We start from the raw sequence: 21287 nt of genomic DNA, 5'->3' as shown, positions 1-21287 counted from the left end.
AGCTTACTAAGTTTGTGAGGCTTCACAGCAATTTATTCTGGCATTCAGCTTCTAGGCTGAGTTGAAGATGTCACGGTTCCCTGCTCGTTGTGCCTGCCGTCCCATTACTTCACTGTTACGAGCCATCGCTTGATTGCTGCCGCGGTCTTCCTGGAGAGGACGTCACTCAGGTACATGCTGCCTCTCCTCAGGCATCCTAGAAAATATGCGAAAGAAAATATCAGCCTTCATTCCGTATTCATGTGAATTTTCTAGCCTGTTAGAGAGATAAAAGGCTGCCACTCAAGCAATTATAAGGACCTTCAGTGGGATCAGTGGTGATGTAGTCATCGGATATATTTTTACACATATACTGCTTGTGTAAGCAAATTTGATCCAAGGGGGAAAAAAGACATTTCCGAGGCAGGGGAAGGAAATCAGATACATATATATCGCTGAAAGCTACCTTGAGTGCCACAGAAAAGGTTTTGTTTGGAATCCTTAATTGACATTATTTACCTAAATTACTGATTAATGACTTACACATTAAATGGTGCTGCTACTGTGAAGAGTACCGGCACAAACCACGTTTCATTATTTGTGATAAAGAACCCTCACGTCTGCATTTTGTTCCCCAGTACAATAGGAGACCACGAAAATACAAAATCAGATTGCCGGACAATACAATTGCGGCCTTGGCTTGGCTCGACAGCCCTGTGTAGCGGTAGACCTATAAGTTGCCTATGGTTTCTTCATGCGTGCCAGCACAACCATTCAACAAGACCGTATTTGTATTTTACAGCTTAAAAATAATGTTCCACTCATTTATATCCTTACCGCTTTGTAGTCATTATCCGCATTGCAAAGTTCAACACGCTCACTGTAACTCGCGCCTTCATGTGCGCCAAAGGGCCGACATGAAGCAACCATTACCCGCATATCACCCTTACTCATGCATGGGGCCAGCCATCATAGCGGCAGGTTGTTTCGTCCACTCAAAATCATGTTGAGAGTAGCGCAATTGAGGTGCGCGAATGGGCTGGTAACGGTTTCGGTATCTACATAACCCTGAATTTTTCTGCAGACGGAAAAAAGGTACACATGAGGTTTCTAACCGCAAATATTGAAACGGGTTTCCGAATGTGCTCACCGACTCTGTAAGTCCTGTTTATTGTCTAAAGTGAATATTTAGTACTTGGAGCGAATAACCTCACTTTCTTATGTACAAAATAAAAATTTACTGCGCTGTGCGAAGTGGCTGCCAGCAATGCGCCACCAATGGTTTATTTCTAACCCTTGTCTCAAGCTATCGGGCACAGCAGGTGTAATGTACCTTGCATAAAACCTGCATGAGAGCATATTAATGGGTAGATTTGTAAGCTTTAGATTTCACTTACAAATACTACGAGAATCGCGTCATTGCGGCCTTTCTTTAAAATTGATACGTAACAGCGCAATATATGTGGCTAAAATAAAGTACTCAACGTATTAATTCAGCTTCGCAAGTGCAGCTGTAACAGAAAGTGAGGGCTGGAGACACTGAAGGTGCGCCTAGCTTTCAAATTTTCTTAGATGGCACAACCGTTCGAAATATGTAATTTTAAAAATAAGCCCTTGATAGTGGCTTTCCCACAGCGTATATATGGGTGCCTTAGATAAGAATTATAATCGAGGTCCCATGACCATCTTTAGTTTCCAATTAAATTTTTGTATGTGATGGGCAAATATCTACAAACAAAGGAATTAACCTTAGCTTTGCAAGATAAGGTGCAGTTTCCTTGAAAACAAAAAAAATTGTACGGTATATCTTTAGAGGTAGAAATTAAACGCTGTTTTTGCCATTTCAAAACGTTGCAAGTTTGGATACCACTATTTTGTCATCTATGTTTTACTCACTAAATATATGCAGTTTTACATTTACAAACACTATTAGAAACCGTTATGTTTTTGTAGTTGAGTTATTAAAAAATTGCCAACTTTGCTTCAAGAGCAATGGGCTGCAGAAATATACATTTTTAATCTTATATGCTGGAATATGATGCTTAGGTTGGTTGCACTAAATATGTTTTCACTTCCTAATGCATGTTCTTAATTCCAAGCAATTTTTGTAGCTCCAGACCGCTAGGTGTGTTCTCCACAACTCATCAAAATTGCCCAAAATTCGAAAACAGCAGTAAACGGTAAATTTGCTGCAAATAAAAAAAGGATCATCTTCGATTTTCATTCAAATCCCGGTCAAGAATCTTCAGTGCCTCAAAAATATTACAGACTAAAATGTGTTGCGTTATATTGTTTAAAAATATAACGTTGAATATTAAACCGAGTGCTTGTCCTGATAATGGCCAAACTCAGCCTGCATTCTTGCAAGATCCAATAATATTGTGGCACTGAAACTATCTCTAGATTATCTAAGTTCCATTCTTTATTTCTAAAAAAAATTTCAAGCTCTAGATGTTTTTCTTCTGTATATTATATTGAAATCGGGCAAAATTTTAAAAAATGGTAAAATAAGGAAAACTGATTAGAATTAAAGAAACTGCCGCAACATCGATTTGTATCAAAATCTCTGGAAACAATGCGAAGTACTTTGTTAATACGAGTCAGTAAATATATTCAATTCTGCAAAATGAAATATTAGAAACATAAAAATGCCTGTTTTTATTCTATAGATGTGCTATATGGCTCCACCTTATGGAGTAGGCATCAAATCTTCAATTTAGTATTTGCTGAATTTAGTTACATTTTACCTTAAGTAAAATTTAAAGCCTTGTCAGAGCTTATAAACCCTTTTTCTGCTTGTCGGCAAAGACTGAATATAGCTTAAAATGGAATTCGCTATTTCTGTCAATTTCATGACAGAACGCAAGTGAACTGAACTTTTTCTCTGTTCTGCACTTTTTTATTGCTAGGTGCAGTAGTATTCAATCAAGTTTATTAATATTGTATTCCATTCCTCAGCTTTGACCATAACTAACAATACTATAAATTTGAAGGGGAAATGAGGGTGCTCGTTATAATACATGAAAGAAGCCAACAGTCGGCGAGGCCGAGGAAAGCGTTGGGGATGGTACTTTTATGTCTTTTTTTTAACGTTTACTTGGATAATCACAGAAATTATTAATGTAATCTGATTAGGGGAAAGATAATTAAACACAAAGTAGAAGAAAAAACGTGCTGATGGTGGAAACCGATCCCACGACCTCCGTATATCGCGTCCGGTGCTCTTACAACTGAGCTACATCGGCCGCTGTCCCCCCGCTACTTTCTTGGGTATTTATGTTGTCTGTATACGAACCTTGAGAGTGTTCACCAGTGCCACCCTCAACTATAGCGGCGGACGTGGAACGTCCTTTGTTACCGCCAGCGTCACGTAGAACGTGATCAATCAAGAGCGAGGGCGAAAGCTGTGCTAGAACCCTCTTATGCTACCTATGGCTTCAAGACTGCCAGAACCGAGACCCCCGTACGCTACAAGCAGATCAATTAAGGGGAAATCAGGGTGCTCGTTATAATACATGAAGAAAAGAAGCCACCAGTCGGCGAGGCCGAGGAAAGCGTTGGGGATGGCACTTTTATGTCTTTTTTTTAATGTTTACTTGGATAATCGCGATATTCCGAGGTCGTGGGTTCGGTTCCCACCATCGCCACGTTTTTTTCTTCTACTTTGTGTTTAATCATGTTTCCCCTAATCAGATTCCATTAATTTCTGTGAGCAGTCACGTAAGCACCGATCGCACACGGAGGCTGATGGGTCTTATTGGGCGTGGTTCGGTCAGCTGCCCTCCACATGTGCATACCGGGGCAAGAGCAATTTAGTGATTGTGTGGTTCTGTTTTGTCTCGCCATATTCACGAAGCGTTGACTGATTTTTGTTGTGTATGTGGTGTCCGCAACAAAGTTGAATGCAGAAGCAGTGACCAACGGCTTATGCGATGCGTTTAGCAGCTAGAGGACGCTTTTGTCGGGCAGAATGCCAACGCGAAGCGGGCAAGCATTACCCAGTTCTTCCTTCAAAAATCAAAGTTTAGTGTTTTCTGAGAGTTCTTTCACGTTTATTACAAAAGCTCCCTTAGTGCAGTGGAGCGTTAACGGGCGTAACGGGCCGAGGGCCGCCAAAGCATTCCGCTCGGCGCTGTCGCGCTCAGGTTCTGGGTTTGTAGAAAATTTTGCATATCACCCAGAAGCAGCTTGCCGTCCTAGTTTTTTTTTTTTTTTTCGTGAGCGAAGTTGGTTTTCCTAGTCCGATTTGAGTGAAGAACCTGCAGACGTTCACTTCTTCTGATCCGTGCATATATGAGCGCAAAGCTTGGTAGGGTAGTAAAGAAAAATAAATATGCTAGTGTGGGTAGATATTAATTTTCTAAAGGAGCAAGAGGAAGTCATTGCTTCCATCGCAATGTAGTAGCGCACCGCTGAGCTGTGACCTTTTTTTTTTTTTTACACGCGATGCGTTACAAAAACATTCATCACCGTTTTACCATACGTCATGCTGTTTAGTGTTGAAAGCTGGATATAGCATAATTGTACTCCCCCTGACTGGCCCAATTGACCTTCATTTTCCCAGCTAGGGAACTGGAGATTGCGGACGCTTTATTAATGTGTGGAGCTTTCCACGGTAGCTAAGGAGTTCAGCTCGGCTCTGCTCTCCTTGTCCGAGTTTTTCTTCCTGTTTTGACATGTAAATAGTGTATATAAAACTTCTTTGCCAGCTCTACCTGCTGCTCCTCGTCCGATGTCTTGTCCGCCTGGTCACGCTACCCAGAAGCCTTGGCCCCGAACCTGATCGCATCAAGTGGATGGCTGCGGTGTAATGGTCTCCGCCTCCAGTCCTGACTCTGGTACAGTAAGTGCACGGTCCTTCTCTTGGAACATTGCCAGGTTTTACAACTTGTAGATATTTGTAAGCTTCGGCAAGTAAAGGGTGGTTTTAGAGGCAGATTGGTTTCCTTTAACCACATAGTGCAGGGACTTGCCATTGCTGCAGTAGTCATAGACTGAAAAAAGTTGCACAAACCGGAGCTGGTTTTATTCTTTGGGGAATTGGGCATTGACTGTGGGCCCATCCGCAGAAAATCGGAACTTATTAGGGCAATTGAAGACATCGGTGCGGACGCGGAGGAGATAACAGAATGTTGGGAGCTTATTCAAGAAGAGTTAAAGAAGGCTGAGGAACAGGAGAAGCTCAAAAAGAATCTTGAAGACGAATAGAATGAAAGGGGGATCGAGAAAAAAACAGCTTGATCTGCAGTTAGCACAGGCAGAACACACTGGGAGACACACCAAGCTCCGTTGTGAGTCAGGAAGCATCAAGTGTTAAAATAAAAAAACCTCTTGCTAGGAGAAGACAGGGCTTTTTCTCGTAAAGTTTGAGTGGGCGTGTGAAAATGTTGAGTTATCATCCGAGTTTTGGCCCCAGAAATTGCTGACCATCCTCCCATGTGAGGCAGCCCAAGTGCTTGCTCGGCTGACAAAAGACCGAGCGGCCGTTTATGCTAAAACAAAGGCAGCGCTTCTCAAAAAGTTCCGCCTATCCCTCAGATGCGTTTTGCCGCCGTTTCAGGGAAACCAGGTAACATGGAATCAGTCGTTTTCGTATTTCGCTTACAATCTGAAGGCAGACCTGACAGAATGGTAAGAGAGGAGAACAGGCTTTCGGAACTCATGACAAAGTATTAGAAGTGGTCTGCCTGGAACAATTCTATAGCTGTCTAGGAGCAGAAACGTGTGTGTGGGTGCAAGACAGGCCGGGAAAAAAAGCTTAGAATGTGCAGCAGAGCTGGCCGAAGAATGTCATGCTAGGTGGGAAACAGAGTGATCGCGTTCTCGAGGAAACCCTAAAGCAAACTAAAAGTTTCTGCGAACCCAGACAGGAAACCTAGCAAGCGGCACCTTGGAACGAGACGAAAGCCACAGGGCAGAGTCGAGTAACTACCCTAAAGTGACAGCCGACAAAGGGAAGGAAGCCGATAGAAAAATCAGTCTGTGTCCTATGCAACGAGCCCGTTCACTTTGCCAACACATGCTCCTGCATGTGTTCTCTTTTGTTCTCAGATGAAAAAAACATGCGCCTGCTAGAGCCATACCTAAAAGATGCAGGTTAATGGGAAGCATTGTAGGGTTCTGAGAGATTCCGCGGCCATCATGGACGTAATCCACCCCACATACGTGAAGGCAGCTGACTTAACGGGGGATTGTGCATGTATTAAACAGGTTCCGGTAAAGAGTAGCGCATGTGTGCCGGTCGCACGTGTCAGATAAGGCCCATTTGGCATTCTGGAAATAGAGGCAGTGGTATCACGGAACCTGCGAGAGCAGTTTCTGTACCTCTTTTCAAACAGGTCAGAACAGATGCTGCAGGAGGAAGGTCGTAGCTTCGGTGACCGAGCCGTCCAAGCGCTCACTTGATTGAAAGCCCGCAAAATTGCAGCTGAACTAAGCCGAAAGAAGAATGAGCTTTCTCTCGCGATGGGCCAGGCAGTAGCAAACCAAGGTAGCGTCAGGTTCTGGCGAAGTGGCTCAGGTCAGTGACAGAGAGGACTTAGAAGGCAGGGAATCGGTCACCATGTCCCCGAATGAATCAAGGGAGATAGCGTCTATTGTAGTGCAGCCACGTGTGGAACCTTTGTTAGCTCTGGCAAAAGTCGATAGACGATAGCAGCCGAGCCGTAAAAGACATGGTAAAAATGAAGATAAATACAAAAAACATTTGTGGTGAACACCCTTCCTCTCAAGTGTGGCACAGCTTCACAAAGGCCAACCTAGAACGCACCAAGCTAGGGTGGCTGCGGGAAAAAAAAATAAGAATGCTGCGGGGGATTGAGCGGCCGAGAAGGATAGAATGAGTATGGGAGAAGAATAGGAATTAATGAACATACTGTAGGCATGAAGTGCACGTCATAGCCATCATACAAAAATTTTGAAACCGAAGCAGCAATCTACGTATTCTAATTCTATAAGAAATCATTTGGGAGTAGAAAACAGCAACTTAATAAGATGTGCATGGTTCTTAAATGAACAATATGTATACAAATGGACGGTTGAATAGTCACAGTAACTGAGTGTTGTGCTACAATTCTTTACAGCCGTGAGACCGCAATAAATATTACTCATATTGCTCTTTGCTTTAAGCTCTGGCATTGACAACTCTATCCAAAGAACCGACTGGCAGTGACAGGTTGTTTACAGCTCTTGATGAAAACATAGGCCATCATGATATTATTGCAAGCATATTTTCTCCTTTTTGTACTTGTTTATTACAAGCAAAACTTAAATTTGGTCCCTATTCCTAGGGACGCTGCACCTCTTACAACACCCACTGTTCAGTCGCTTTCATCTAAGGCACAAACGCGCCACTGCTGCTCGGTACCTTGGATGAGGTTTTCAAAGGGGTTACCTCTGATACCTAGCAATTGCTGTAATATTTATATCAACTACTGCAGTGAAAACAAAAGGCAACACTGCATCACTGTAACTGCTGCATGCACCTTTAAACGTGCCTTAATTTTATTTCCTATTCTTATAGACACATGACCTCTTGCTATTGCTTTGTTCAGTAAGCAATCGTCTTTCATTGCTTCAATTTCTATCTCTCTACCACTTTCTTGTTGCTCCTGGTGTGATCATTTGATATCATTCTTCAAATCATATTGGTTTATCACATGTGAAGGATTTAGCCTATACATAGATGCTTTTTTTTTTTAGATGCGCATCGGATGTGTTTTCTACATAGAAATGAATCTATTGAGTTGTTTGACTGGCGCGAAAACATACAGTTTGGCACCCCCAAAAGATCTGTGTCCTGTGGTTGGAAGGGGAATAAAGAGGAGGATAATCAGCGGAAAAGCCTGCCTAACAAAAGGTAGCACTGCATCACTGTAACTGCTGCATGCACTTTAAATGTGCCTTATATTTATTGCCTATTCTTATAGACGGTGGACCTCTTGCTATTGTTGCAGTAGGCAACCGCCTTTCATTGCTTTAATTCTTATCTCTCCACCACTTTCTTGTTGTTTCGAGTGTGATCATTTGATTTTATTGTTCAAATCATATTTTATCACGGGTGAATGATTTCACCTACACATACATGCTTACATTTTTTTTTAGGTGCGCATCGAGAGTGTTGTCTACGTAGAACTGGATCGATTGAGTTGTATCACTGATGCGAAAACAAACAGTTCGCTACCTCCAGAAGATTTGTATCTTGTGGTTAGAAGGGGAATAAAGAAGAAGATAATCAGTGGAAAAGCCTGCTTAAAAACTTACAAAGATGGTGCAAAAGCGAAATGCTGATCAGGGTGAGGGTCAGATTACTTCTGTTATCCCACTTCACTTGCTAGGTAATGTGACTGTATATGAAGTACCTTAGTGTATTTTGTGGTATACTCGCTGAAAATTGTGTATACACTAAATTTTTCCTTGTTCGATTATTTTGAGTGATGCACGAATTGGAATAAAACGAAGTCATCCACACATCTAATGCCCATAGACATTAGATGCATGGATGAGCTCATTTATTGTGTTTCGATGTAAACATGCCATAGTTTGTCGAATATAGTAATATGCTAAAGTCGACTTTTTTACTGTTAAATGGAGTAATACATATGCTCTATATCATAGCATTATTTGACTATAGTTTGTAACTGCTCTTTAAAAAACACGCCTATCACTTAAGAAAGCAGTTTTTTGTCATCTCAAAAAGTTGCACGTTTGGAGGCCTGCTGCTTGCGCACTAATTTTTGTCATCCATTGTTTTTTACTCACCAAATCAACGTAATTTATAAAGGAAAGAAGCCAACAGTCGGCGAGGCCGAGGAAAGCGTTGAGGATGGCACTTTTACGTCTTTTTTTTATTGTTTACTTAGATAATCACAGAAATTATTAATGTAATCTGATTAGGGGAAAGGTTATTAAATGCAAAGTAGAAGCAAAAACAATGGGCCGATGGTGGGAACCGAACCCACGACCTCCGAATATCGCGTCCGGTGCTCTTCCAACTGAGCTACATCGGCCGCTGTCCCCCCTGCTACTTTCTTGGGTATTTATGTTTTCTGTATACGAACCTTGAGACTGTTCACCAGCGCCACCCTCAACCATAGCGGCGGACGTGGAACGTCCTTTGTTACTGCCAGCGTCACGTAGAACGTGATCAAGAGCGAGGACGAAAGCTGTGCTAGAACCCTCTTACGCTACCTATGGCTTCAAGACTGTGTAATTGTAATTTTTTATAATTATAATCATAAGCAAATCGCTTTTCATCATAATAATTTTGGTGGTGTTACGGAGAACACACATACCAGCATAGAGCTCCAGATTCTGCCTTAAATTAACAGTATAACCTGCGTAATAAACACAGAATGTTTTAGTGCAAATAACATAACGCATTACGCCAGTATGTAAGGTTGAAAATTAACATTTTTGTAGCGCGTTGTTCCTGAAGCAAAGTTTACGATTTTTTACTAAATCAATTGAATTAATGAAACAAGCTTTTAATACTTCTTATACAAATAAAAGTTACGTTGATTTGGTGAGTAAAAAACAATGGAAGACAAAAATTAGTGCGCAAGCAGCAGGCCTCCAAACGTGCAACTTTTTGAGATGACAAAAAACTGTGTTTTCTTAAGTGATAGGCGTGTTTCTTTTTTTTTTTTTCGGGAAAACTACGCCGCATCTTGCAAACCTAAGGGCCTTTCCTTTGTGTCGAGACATTAGCCGACGACATTGGAAAATTTATTTAAAATAAAATGGTGATGGCACCACAATTACTGTTCCTGTCCGAAGACATGCATATTTGTTTTCATTTCGTCTCTTTAAACAGGCTCGTTTAGGCAATGCGGTGAATAAAAATATAGCATATATTAAAGATTTCTGCGCTACGCGTTATACCTAAAGCCACCTATATTGTCACAACTCATTAGTTATTTGCAGCTGAAACAACATCACAAAAGGGACAAATTTTTCGCTAGTTAAACAGACGTACGAGATGACACATGCATACTCTGTAGAATACAATTTAAGAAAGAGCAGTTACAAACTATAGGCAAATAATGCTATGATATAGAGCATATGTATTACTCCATTAACAGTAAAAAAGTCGACTTTAGCATGTTAATATATTAGACAAACTATGGCATGTTTACATCGGAACACAATAAATGAGCTCATCCACGCATCTAATGTCTATGGGCATTAGATGTGTGGATGACTCCGTTTTATTCCAATTCGTGCATCACTCAAAATAATCGAACGAGGAAAAATTTAGTGTATACACAATTTTCAGCGAGCATACCACAAAATACACTAAGGTACTTCACATACAGTCACATCACCTAGCTAGTGAAGTGGGATAACAGAAGTAATCAGACCCTCACCCTGATCCGCATTTCGCTTTTGCACCATCTTTGTAAGTTTTTAAGCAGGCTTTTCCACTGATTATCCTCTTCTTTATTCCCCTTCTAACCACAGGATACAAATCTTCTGGGGGTAGCGAACTGTTGGTTTCCGCATCAGTGATACAACTCAATCGATCCACTTCTACGTAGACAACACTCTCGATGCGCACCTAAAAAAAATGAAAGCATGCATGTGTAGGCGAAATCATTCACCCGTGATAAAATATGATTTGAACAATAAAATCGAATGAACACACCCAAAACAACAAGAAAGTAGTGGAGAGATAGGAATTAAAGCAATGAAAGGCGGTTGCCTACTGCAACAATAGCAAGAGGTCCACCGTCTATAAGAATAGGCAACAAATACAAGGCACATTTAAAGGTGCATGCAGCAGTTACAGTGATGCAGTGCTACCTTTTGTTAGGCAGGCTTTTCCGCTGATTATCCTCCTCTTTATTCCCCTTCCAACCACAGGACACAGATCTTTTGGGGGTGCCAAACTGTCGGTTTTCGCGCCAGTCATACAACTCAATCGATTCATTTCTATGTAGAAAACAGTCCCGATGCGCATCTAAAAAAAAAGCATCTATGTATAGGCTAAATCCTTCACATGTGATAAACCAGTATGATTTGAAGAATGAAATCAAATGATCACACCCGGAGCAACAAGAAAGGGTTGGAGAGATAGAAATTGAAGCAATGAAAGATGATCGCTTACTGAACAAAGCAATAGCAAGAGGTCATGTGTCTATAAGAATAGGAAATAAAATTAAGGCACGTTTAAAGGTGCATGCAGCAGTTACAGTGATGCAGTGTTACCTTTTTTTTTCACTGCAGTAGTTGGTATAAATATTACAGCAATTGCTAGATATCAGAGGTAACCCCATTGAAAACCTCATCCAAGGTACCGAGCAGCAGTGGCGCGTTTGTGCCTTAAATGAAAGCGACTGAACAGTGGGTGTTGTAAGAGGTGCAGCGTCCCTAGGAATAGGGACCAAAATTAAGTTTTGCTTGCAATAAACAAGTACAAAAAGGAGCAAATATGCTTGCAATAATATCATGATGGCCTATGTTTTCATCAACAGCTGTAAACAACCTGTCACTACCAGTCGGTTCTTTGGATAGAGTTGTCAATGCCTGAGCTTAAAGCTAAGAGCAATATGAGTAATATTTATTGTGGTCTCACGGCTGTAAAGAATTCTAGCACAACACACCATTACTGTGACTATTCAACCGTCCATTTGTATACATATTGTTCATTTAAGAACCACGCACATCTTATTAAGTTGCTCTTTTCTACTCCCAAATGATTTCCTATAGAATTAGAATACGTAGACTGCTGCTTCGGTTTCAAATTTTTGTACGATGGCTATGACGTGCACTTCATGCCTACAGTATGTTCATTAATTCCTATTCTTCGCCCATACTCATTCTATCCTTCTCGGCCGCTCAATTCCCCGCAGCTTTTTTTTTTTTTTTTTTCCCGCAGCCACCCTAGCTTGGGGCGTTCTAGGTTGGCCTTTGTGAATCTGTGCCACGCTTGGGAGGAAGGATGTTCGCCACAAATGTTTTTTGTATTTATCTTCATTTACCATGTCTTTTACGGCTCGGCTGCTATCGTCTATCGACTTTTGCCAGAGCTAACAAAGGTTCCACACGTGGCTGCACTACAATAGACGCTATCTCCCTTGATTCATTCGGGGACACGGTGCCCGATTCCCTGCCTTCTAAGTCCTCTCTGTCACTGACCTGAGCCACCACTGCCTGGCCCATCACGAGAGAAAGCTCATTCTTCTTTCGGCTTAGTTCAGCTGCAATTTCGCGGGCTTTCAATCAAGTGAGCGCTTAGACGGCTCGGTCACCGAAGCTACGACCTTCCTCCTACAGCATCTGCTCTGACCTGTTCGAAAAGAGGTATGGAAACTTCTCTCGCAGGTTCCTTGATACCGCTGCCTTGATTTCCAGCATGCCAAATGGGCCTATTCTGACACGTGCGACCGGCACACATGTGCTATTCTCTACGGGAACCTATTTAATACATGCACAATCCCCCGTTAAGCCAGCTGCCTTCAAGTATGTGGGGTGGATTACGTCCATGATGGCCGCGGAATTTCTCAGAACCCGACAACACATCCCATTAACCTGCATCTTTTAGGCATGGCTCTAGCAGGCGCATGTTTTTTTCATATCTGCCAAAGAGAACAAAACCTTCAACTTCCTGCATGTGTTGGCAAAGTGAACGGGCTCGTTGCATAGGACACAGACTGATTTTTCTCTCGGCTTCCTTCCCTTTGTCGGCTGTCACTTTAGGGTAGTTACTCGACTCTGCCCTGTGGCTTTCGTCTCGCTCCAAGGTGCCGCTTGCTAGGTTTCCTGTCTGGGTTCGCAGAAACTTTTAGTTTGTTTAGGGTTTCCTCGAGAACACGATCACTCTGTTTCCCACCTAGAATGACATTCTTCGGCCAGCTCTGCTGCACATTCTAAGCTTTTTTTTCCCGGCCTGTCTTGCACCCACACACACGTTTCCGCTCCTAGACAGCTATAGAATTGTTCCAGGCAGACCACTTCTAATACTTTGTCATGAGTTCCGAAAGCCTGTTCTCCTCTTTTACCATTCTGTCAGGTCTGCCTTCAGATTGTAAGCGAAATACGGAAACGACTGATTCCATGTTACCTGGTTTCCCTGAAACGGCGGCATAACGCATCTGAGGGATAGGCAGAACTTTTTGAGAAGCGCTGCCTTTGTTTTAGCATAAACGGCCGCTCTGTCTTTTGTCAGCCGAGCAAGCACTTGGGCTGCCTCACATGGGAGGATGGTCAGCAGTTTCTGGGGCCAAAACTCGGATGATAACTCAACATTTTCACACGCCCACTCAAACTTTACGAGAAAAAGCCCTGTCTTCTCCTAGCAAGAGGTTTTTTTATTTTAACACTTGATGCTTCCTGACTCACAACGGAGCTTGGTGTGTCTCCCAGTGTGTTCTGCCTGTGCTAACTGCAGATCAAGCTGTTTTTTTCTCGATCCCCCTTTCATTCTATTCGTCTTCAAGATTCTTTTTGAGCTTCTCCTGTTCCTCAGCCTTCTTTAACTCTTCTTGAATAAGCTCCCAACATTCTGTTATCTCCTCCGCGTCCGCACCGATGTCTTGAATTGCCCTAATAAGTTCCGATTTTCTGCGGATGGGCCCACAGTCAATGCCCAATTCCCCAAAGAATAAAACCAGCTCCGGTTTGTGCAACTTTTTTCAGTCTATGACTACTGCAGCAATGGCAAGTCCCTGCACTATGTGGTTAAAGGAAACCAATCTGCCTCTAAAACCACCCTTCACTTGCCGAAGCTTACAAATATCTACAAGTTGTAAAACCTGGCAATGTTCCAAGAGAAGGACCGTGCACTTACTGTACCAGAGTCAGGACTGGAGGCGGAGACCATTACACCGCAGCCATCCACTTGATGCGATCAGGTTCGGGGCCAAGGCTTCTGGGTAGCGTGACCAGGCGGACAAGACATCGGACGAGGAGCAGCAGGTAGAGCTGGCAAAGAAGTTTTATATACACTATTAACATGTCAAAACAGGAAGAAAAACTCGGACAAGGAGAGCAGAGCCGAGCTGAACTCCTTAGCTACCGTGGAAAGCTCCACACATTAATAAAGCGTCCGCAATCTCCAGTTCCCTAGCTGGGAAAATGAAGGTCAATTGGGCCAGTCAGGGGGAGTACAATTATGCTATATCCAGCTTTCAACACTAAACAGCATGACGTATGGTAAAACGGTGATGAATGTTTTTGTAACGCATCGCGTGTAAAAAAAAAAAAAAAAAAAAAAAAAAAGGTCACAGCTCAGCGGTGCGCTACTACACTGCGATGGAAGCAATGACTAGAAAAGTAATATCTACCCACACTAGCGTATTTATTTTGCTTTACTACCCTACCAAGCTTTTACTAAATTGTCTCGATGCGCTCATATATGCACGGATCAGACGAAGTGAGCGTCTGCAGGTTCTTTGCTCAAATCGGTCAAAACCTAGGACAGAAATTGAGCAGCCCAAAGCCTTCTGTGATTGGCTGCCTAGCGAGCTGCTTCTGGGTGATATGCAAAATTTTCTACAAACCCAGAACCTGAGCGCGACAGCGCCGAGCGGAATTCTTTGGCGGCCCTCGGCCCGTCACGCCTGTCAACGCTCCACTGCACTAAGGGAGCTTTTGTAATAAACGGAAAAGAACTCTCAGGAAAAACTAAACTTTGATTTTTGAAGGAAGAACTGAGTAATGCTTGCCCGCTTCGCGTTGGCATTCTGCCCGACAAAAGCGTCCTCTAGCTGCTAAACGCATCGCATAAGCCATTGGTCGCCACTGGTGCATTCAACTTTGTTGCAGACACCACATACACAACAAAAATCAGTCAACAAAAATCAGTCAACGCTTCGTGAATATGGCGCGACCAAACAGAACCACACAATCACTAAATTGCTCTTGCCGGTATGTACGTGCGGAGGGCAGCTGACCGAACCACGCCCAATAAGACCCATCAGCCCCCGCGTGCGATCGGTGCTTACGTGATTGCTTACAAGGTGAAAAACGGCTGCGTCTGCGGGAGTTTTGTATTCGCTCTTTGAACGTGACTGCGTTCGGCACTTAATATAAGAACAAAGTGCTCGCTTGGAGCCCCTATCACTTTTCGGTAATGACCTCTGTCTTCGATCTTTGCGGTCAAAATTTCGACATATCCGCATTATGCCCGAAAAATGCTTCGAGATAAACGGGAGTTAATACATAGTACCTATGGGAGGTGAAAGCGCAACGTGGAAAATTTTAACTTAACCGATTTTTCGAGATAAGCGAGTTCGTGTTAACGAGGGTGTACTGTATTTTTTTTTGCTCACATACCTCACAGGCTCCAACTGGAGTATTATGTGAGGGGGGGTTACATAAAAATCTGGGGTGCAAAAAGAAGCACTAGAACACAGTTACTTGAACATTGTTATACAAATAGTTAACAGCCAACCAGAAAGTTGAATGCAGTTAGAAAAACTTCAGATCAAGAGCTGAGCACCCCAAAAATCAGCCATGCAAATGGCACACTAAGAATGCATTTTTAGCAAATAGAGTCACTAGCCGCTATTTACAACACTGGAATTAAGAAGTGAAGCTCTCATTTCCTATTTCTGTTGGTTTATTTGGCCGTGCAATGCAAAAGAAAATACTCTTGGTAATGATATTTTTACTTCCATGACCACAAGCTATATAAACATGTAATAAAAGGAAGTGAAGGAAATGCCCTATGCTTATGCGTAGCAGACTGTGCACAAAATATGCAGTGGAATGTTTACTTCATGTGCCTACACTATGTACAAAGATACTGTCCATGTCTACCTTCTGGCTTTTTAAGTGTTATGGACAGAAGTCTGCCATCAAGGACAAAATTTACTGGACCACTCCACAGCAGCATATCATGCACACACTCATGGTAACACACCAGGTGACGAGACTGGCTCTAGGACCATGCATGTCCTTCGTTACCAACAAGCATGCTTTTTTTCTGTCACTGAGTAGCTGCTTATTGATTGCCAGGGGCATGCTGCAAGGCACTGTTGCAGCAGTGGCATTCTGCTGACTCACCAGTGCGAGCAGGTGCCTATTGTTCCCTTGCTTGGCCACTTGCACACCATTGTGATAATGCACATCTTCGGTACTGTGTATTAGCATAAATACACTGCCGCATGCAACGCATTCATTACAAAAAGTTCCAGTCTGCACGTCGCTGCTTCTTTATATTTGCACAGGCAGACAAGATGTTGCAAACTTGAGCATGCACTGGGGAGCACCTATACACAATACCAATGAATCAGGGTAATATTGTAGATAAAAACAAAATATAGAAAACTAGCTGTGTGGGTATTGCTCATAATTGCTCAAGATATCAATTGCATCTGTCCATGAGTTATCACTTATGCAAACACCTGGTGCCGAATTCTCTAAGGTGCTGTATGTTTGGTGACGACCCCTTAACTGATGCAATAAAAATACCAACCATTTTCCTTGTTGGTAGATCATTTAATATGTAGCTCTATTGCAAAACTACATTCATGAGAACTGTGGCAGTGTCCATTCATATTGATACGCATGGAGTGTGGTGGCTCATAGAGGCACAACTGCTTTTTGCGACATTTGAATCAAATTAGCAGATAAGGAAGCTTGGGCAAGTTGGTGACAGTATTCTTGGTACCAGTGGCCTAGCCAGAAATATTTTTCGGGGGTCTTATACAACAGAATACAACAGACAAAACAGACCAACCGGAAGGGGAGAGCGGGGAAAGGAATGTGGGTGCAATGTTCAGAGAATTTCCTATTGTTCTCAACGTTACACTAACTTATGGTTTCTGCTTGTATATAGATCCCAAGTACTAAATCGAGACCACAGTTCTCACCTGGCCCTTAAAATGTAAGGAGACAGTAAATTACCATTTCAGAAATGCGCTGTTTACAGCACTGCATTTGTTGTTTTATTTTCCTAATATGGCCTTTTAATAAGATGCGGTTAAAAGTGCTGAAGGCAAGCATAATCATAATTGCATAAAAGCTCCCGGGTAAGTGCATGAGACGCGCCTGACCATGCCAATTAGTCAGCGGGGTGCCAGTAGTGCAACAAGAACCTAGAAGCACATTCTTGACGACCAATAAGAAGCAACCCGAAGCATGAAAATTGGTATGCTTTAAGGGAAGGATTGGCCATGCTCCCAACATTGGCCTTGTCACAAGGCGTCTCACTGTTAGAGTATGTGCAGACATCTAATTAATGAGCAGCAAGTAAAGTTTAGGAAAGTAACCAACATCTTCAATTTCTTTTCGACACTAAATATTGCTAAGGACAATGAAGATGAAGCGAGCTGTGGCACAGGCATAAGCACTTGCTCCAGGCCTGCTCCCATTATTAAAAAACATCCCATCCCATCACCATTGGTCATGCTCTTTCTTCACTAGCTTCCCATCCTGCAACAATGTTTTTCTAATCTTTAGAGACAGGTAAAACTCAACACTGGGGCCCCAAAAGCCCTTCAAAAGAGGTATTCCAGCTGTACAACATCATGGCTAAGCCAGCTGCCAAGCAGCTCACTTTGGGACTGCTGCAGGTACCACTTCTTACATAACAGCAAAAGCAGAAGGCAATATTCAGAGATAAACACAGGGGTTTCAATCCTCAGTGCACTTACCTCTTGCTTCTCCCTGCCCTTCCGCCATGTGCAAGGTGGGTATCCAATTCCAATTCAATATTCTCTGTGAACACATGCAAACAGAAACAATTCAAGTAGAGTTTGCAACCTCGTTATAGGTAATTAACAAGAAGCTGATGTTTGCAAGCTTACGTCATGCACTGCACTGCATCACTGCCAAACACTTTTTACAAGTGACCCACATTTGACAACTCCTTGCATGCAAGCTACAATGAAAAACATTGTTTACAGCAAAGAGAAAGCCTTAAAAGAGCTTCAAAATGCTTGTTAAGCACATTGTTCTGCCTCTTGGTTACGTAGATAGTGACACTATAACTGGTGGTTGTTTTGTGTATTATCCAGCGTTTAATGCTTTAAGTTGCTCCCGAAAAATGAGTTTGGGCCACTGAGGGTGCTGGCACACAATGGCCGTTTTTGGCAGCGGATGTGTTATCATTGGGTAGGGGTTTGATGATTGGACGAACAATAAATTCACAGCTAAAAGGGCTCATAAGTAAATATATGTTCTGTCATATTTTTGTATTTTCTATAGTATCTACAAAACCAGCATGCTTGCTTTCGTCAAAGTACTCCAAAGTATTACAAAAAAGTAATCATTGCTACAGGCTCTGGCTATTCTGCCTTGGGGAACTTTGCGTCTCTCTACATAAATGGCTTTGGCAAGTATAGCTACCCTCTATGCACATGCAAACTCTTGCCTAAACAGCTGGTTTCTCGCAGGTGATATCTTGCTGAATTCTGCGCTGCCATGAGAACGAAAACTAGGCAGCACCATGCTAATCGAGCAGCGAAGGCAGTGGAAAAATATCTTTTCATATATTTCACTCTCAGAATGAGTGAAAAAAATATGGATGGAAGCTCTTGGCATTCACGAGCCTGACGCGGCGGGTGTGCTCGGCACATTTCACCCGAGCACGCCCTCGAAACTACTTTGAAGGTTCACCAAAGATTTGGCATTCGCTGGCTACAAGCAACGGCGGCAACGATGCGACGCGGTGCTGGCGGTGGCAGGCACTCACACAAAACATCGATTGAAAAAAGTAACTATCGTGCGCATTAGCTGAGCAGTGAAAGCTCGTTCCGATCGGAGCCTATCGATGTTCGTACATAATAGAGTTTGCAATGTTTTCACTGCTGTTCTTTTCTCAAAAACTCACCATCAAGAGTAACGTCCCTGGAAGCAGCTCACTGTGCTCTCGCCTGTCGGCTTAGTTTTCAGTCAGATTAACGCACATGAGCACACTTATTGAGAGCTTACATCCCTTTGAATTATTTATAATATTGCATTACTATCGGCTGCATGGATTGTCAGCGCCAGGTTACAGTGGAGCACAGGAAGGTCAGCGAAATTTACAAGTGCACCATTCCTTTTTTTTTTTTTGCTTCATTGTCACTAGGAAAAAATACTGAGGTATTTACATCTATGGGACACGAATTTCCTTTTTTCTTGCCAAAGCGTCTGTTGACGCAACACGGATAAAATGTATTTTCAGCCAATCCTGCTGCTGTTGTTTTTTTTTCAATGACTTGAACCCATGCATGCCAAATGGAATTGATCAAAAACTAAAATGGGAATTTATCACCTGCGTGCTAGGTGCTTTTTTTTTTTTTTTTTGGAATGTGAACCTCTTGATTTTCCCTCGCAGGACGCAACTTCGGAACGCATTCACAGGAGTGAATCAGGCTGTACTCTTTGAAGCAATGAAGCAATACGTCTTTTGAATGCATCTTTGCAATAGTTTCATACCTTGCTTGAATTTGCGCAACTGATTTAAGCGTCATCCTCAGCATTACTGGAAATGTCTCACTGCCCTTTGAGGTGTGCAGGCAATTTAAATATTAAAGCCATGAAATATGAATGTACACAGACAAAGCCTCTATTCACTGAAGATGGCCGCATCAAATGCAAAGCTGGTGGCACATCTGATGATGCCGTGGGCTGTAAATTGTTGGAGACTCCAACCTCCCCCCCCCCCCCCCCTACTGCTGCCTTAGCACAAACCCTGATAGGTACATACAACTGGGAGCCGTGCTCACCGCTCTGAAAAAGTCGCCGCAAGCCACCAGCTGACGGCCACTTGCCCCCCAGTGCTACGTAACGTGCGTCCCGATACATACAACTAGGCGCCGTAAACAGCTAGCCACCAGCTGACGGCTACTTGGCTCTTCCACTAGGGAACCCAGTAACTCAGCTTCCGACAATAAAGTTTTGTTTCTCTAGTGACGCGCAACTGCTGTTACTGCTACTGCTAGCCCTACTGCCATTGCAATAAGAAACAGGAATAGGGAAAAGGTACGCTCATGCAAACATAGTTACAGCACTTACCTGCCAATTCTTCACCATTTCCATGATAAAATTTCTTCTCTTGCGGTCATCTCCTGGCATGCCAACACCAGTAAGCCTGCCTTTCGCAGCATTCTTTGTAGTCTGTGGCTTGTATGCTTTCACAGGCGATACGTTCACGAAAACTTTCCCCTGTCGTCGCATACCGCATAGGCTATTGTGGAGCTTCCATGCCACGCGACAAACTGCCTGCAGGCAGTGACTGGCAGATATGAAACAATGAATACTTGCGTACAACAAGAGCATCGCACACCATGACCGCGCACAAACACCGCCATTAACGCAGCCTCCCAGACTCTCTTGGCTACAGGAATGCCTAAAGCTTTGGATGGCTCTGGCTTCGTTCGTTTTGCGACGTGATATCGTCTGCTAGTAAATTATCGTCTTCAGACAGGAAAACCGGTTAGGTCAGATATTTGTCATGTAGTTTTAACAGATAGGAAGCACTTGCTGCTATTTAAAGTAAAGAAAATTATCATTTTATTACTGATGTCCACCGTGGTCATATGGCCAAAGGAAACAAATATACACTCTCATAATCACGGAGGTTAACATAACCGCGCGTTCACATTACCCCATTTTCTATGCGCTTTGGTGGAGGACGTGTTGCTCATTAACGTGTGCATTCATAGCAGCATACATACTACCGCGGTATTATTATATCACGTGATGCAAATTTTGTGCTATTAATTTTTTTTTTTTTTTTTTTTGTGACCACCACATTACTACGAAAGGCGCGGTCGCGATTCTACTGTATATTATACCATATATAGTGTATATATCTCTATTTTCTTATTTTTGCCTACCCTGTCCTTTCTCTCTGTCGCTCTTCTTTGATCTCCTCTACCGCTTCCTCACTATCCTTTTATTTTCGCCGCCTCAGCCAGGTGCTGCAGGGGATAGCAAACATCTTTTCCTTCCTTTTTGATATCTAATGATAAATAACCACGTACTACTGTAGCAGCACAGTACGTCGATCCAACGTCGTTACCAGCGTAATTTTGCAGTAAATCTAAGTGCCCCAGCATATGTTAAGTTCAGTATCCCTGCATTAAATGCACAGTCCAATACCATCACAGCTAAAATCGAAGGGTTGGTCCCCAGCATGGTCACAGAATGGCGCAAACTGTAACGAGGCGCGGAGACGAAGAGTTGTCGCGTTTCATGCCTTTAATATATAGCTTTATTTGCATGCAATGCTGCTATGTTCAAGTCCGACTTGCAGACTGCCACTTGATATATGACTTGATTCATACAGCTGCACAAAAATGAAAGTTTGAAGCCATATCAAGCCCTGTATGCCCGATTATATTAGCACACATTTTTTACCATAGGTTTCCTCT

General features: G+C 42.8%; 1 protein-coding gene across 3 annotated transcripts; it reads right to left on the bottom strand.

The window, feature by feature from the left end:
* Nucleotides 1-7: 7 nt before the first annotated feature.
* LOC146174912 (uncharacterized) lies at nt 8-20701 on the bottom strand. Of its 3 annotated transcripts, XR_014702017.1 has the most exons (4): nt 19927-20638; nt 17580-17643; nt 13769-13902; nt 8-196 (listed from the first exon to the last, which is right to left on the bottom strand). XR_014702017.1 is itself a non-coding variant. In XM_084584140.1 (3 exons), exons 1-3 carry the CDS (start codon nt 20188-20190, stop codon nt 105-107), a joined length of 420 nt encoding a protein of 139 aa, XP_084440266.1. In that variant the 5' UTR covers nt 20191-20593; the 3' UTR covers nt 8-104. The 3 variants fall into 3 exon arrangements, 2 of the variants coding, with proteins under 2 accessions (XP_084440266.1, XP_084440267.1); XM_084584140.1 differs by lacking the exon at nt 13769-13902 and having other exon boundaries at nt 19927-20593; XM_084584141.1 differs by lacking the exons at nt 8-196; nt 13769-13902 and adding an exon at nt 16074-16193 and having other exon boundaries at nt 19927-20701.
* Nucleotides 20702-21287: the final 586 nt, after the last annotated feature.

Source organism: Amblyomma maculatum, chromosome 11, assembly GCF_055883805.1.
Source record: "Amblyomma maculatum isolate TAMU_Amacu chromosome 11, ASM5588380v1, whole genome shotgun sequence".
In the NCBI taxonomy this organism is placed as follows: domain Eukaryota; kingdom Metazoa; phylum Arthropoda; class Arachnida; order Ixodida; family Ixodidae; genus Amblyomma; species Amblyomma maculatum.
This window is presented reverse-complemented; position numbering and strand designations above follow the sequence as displayed.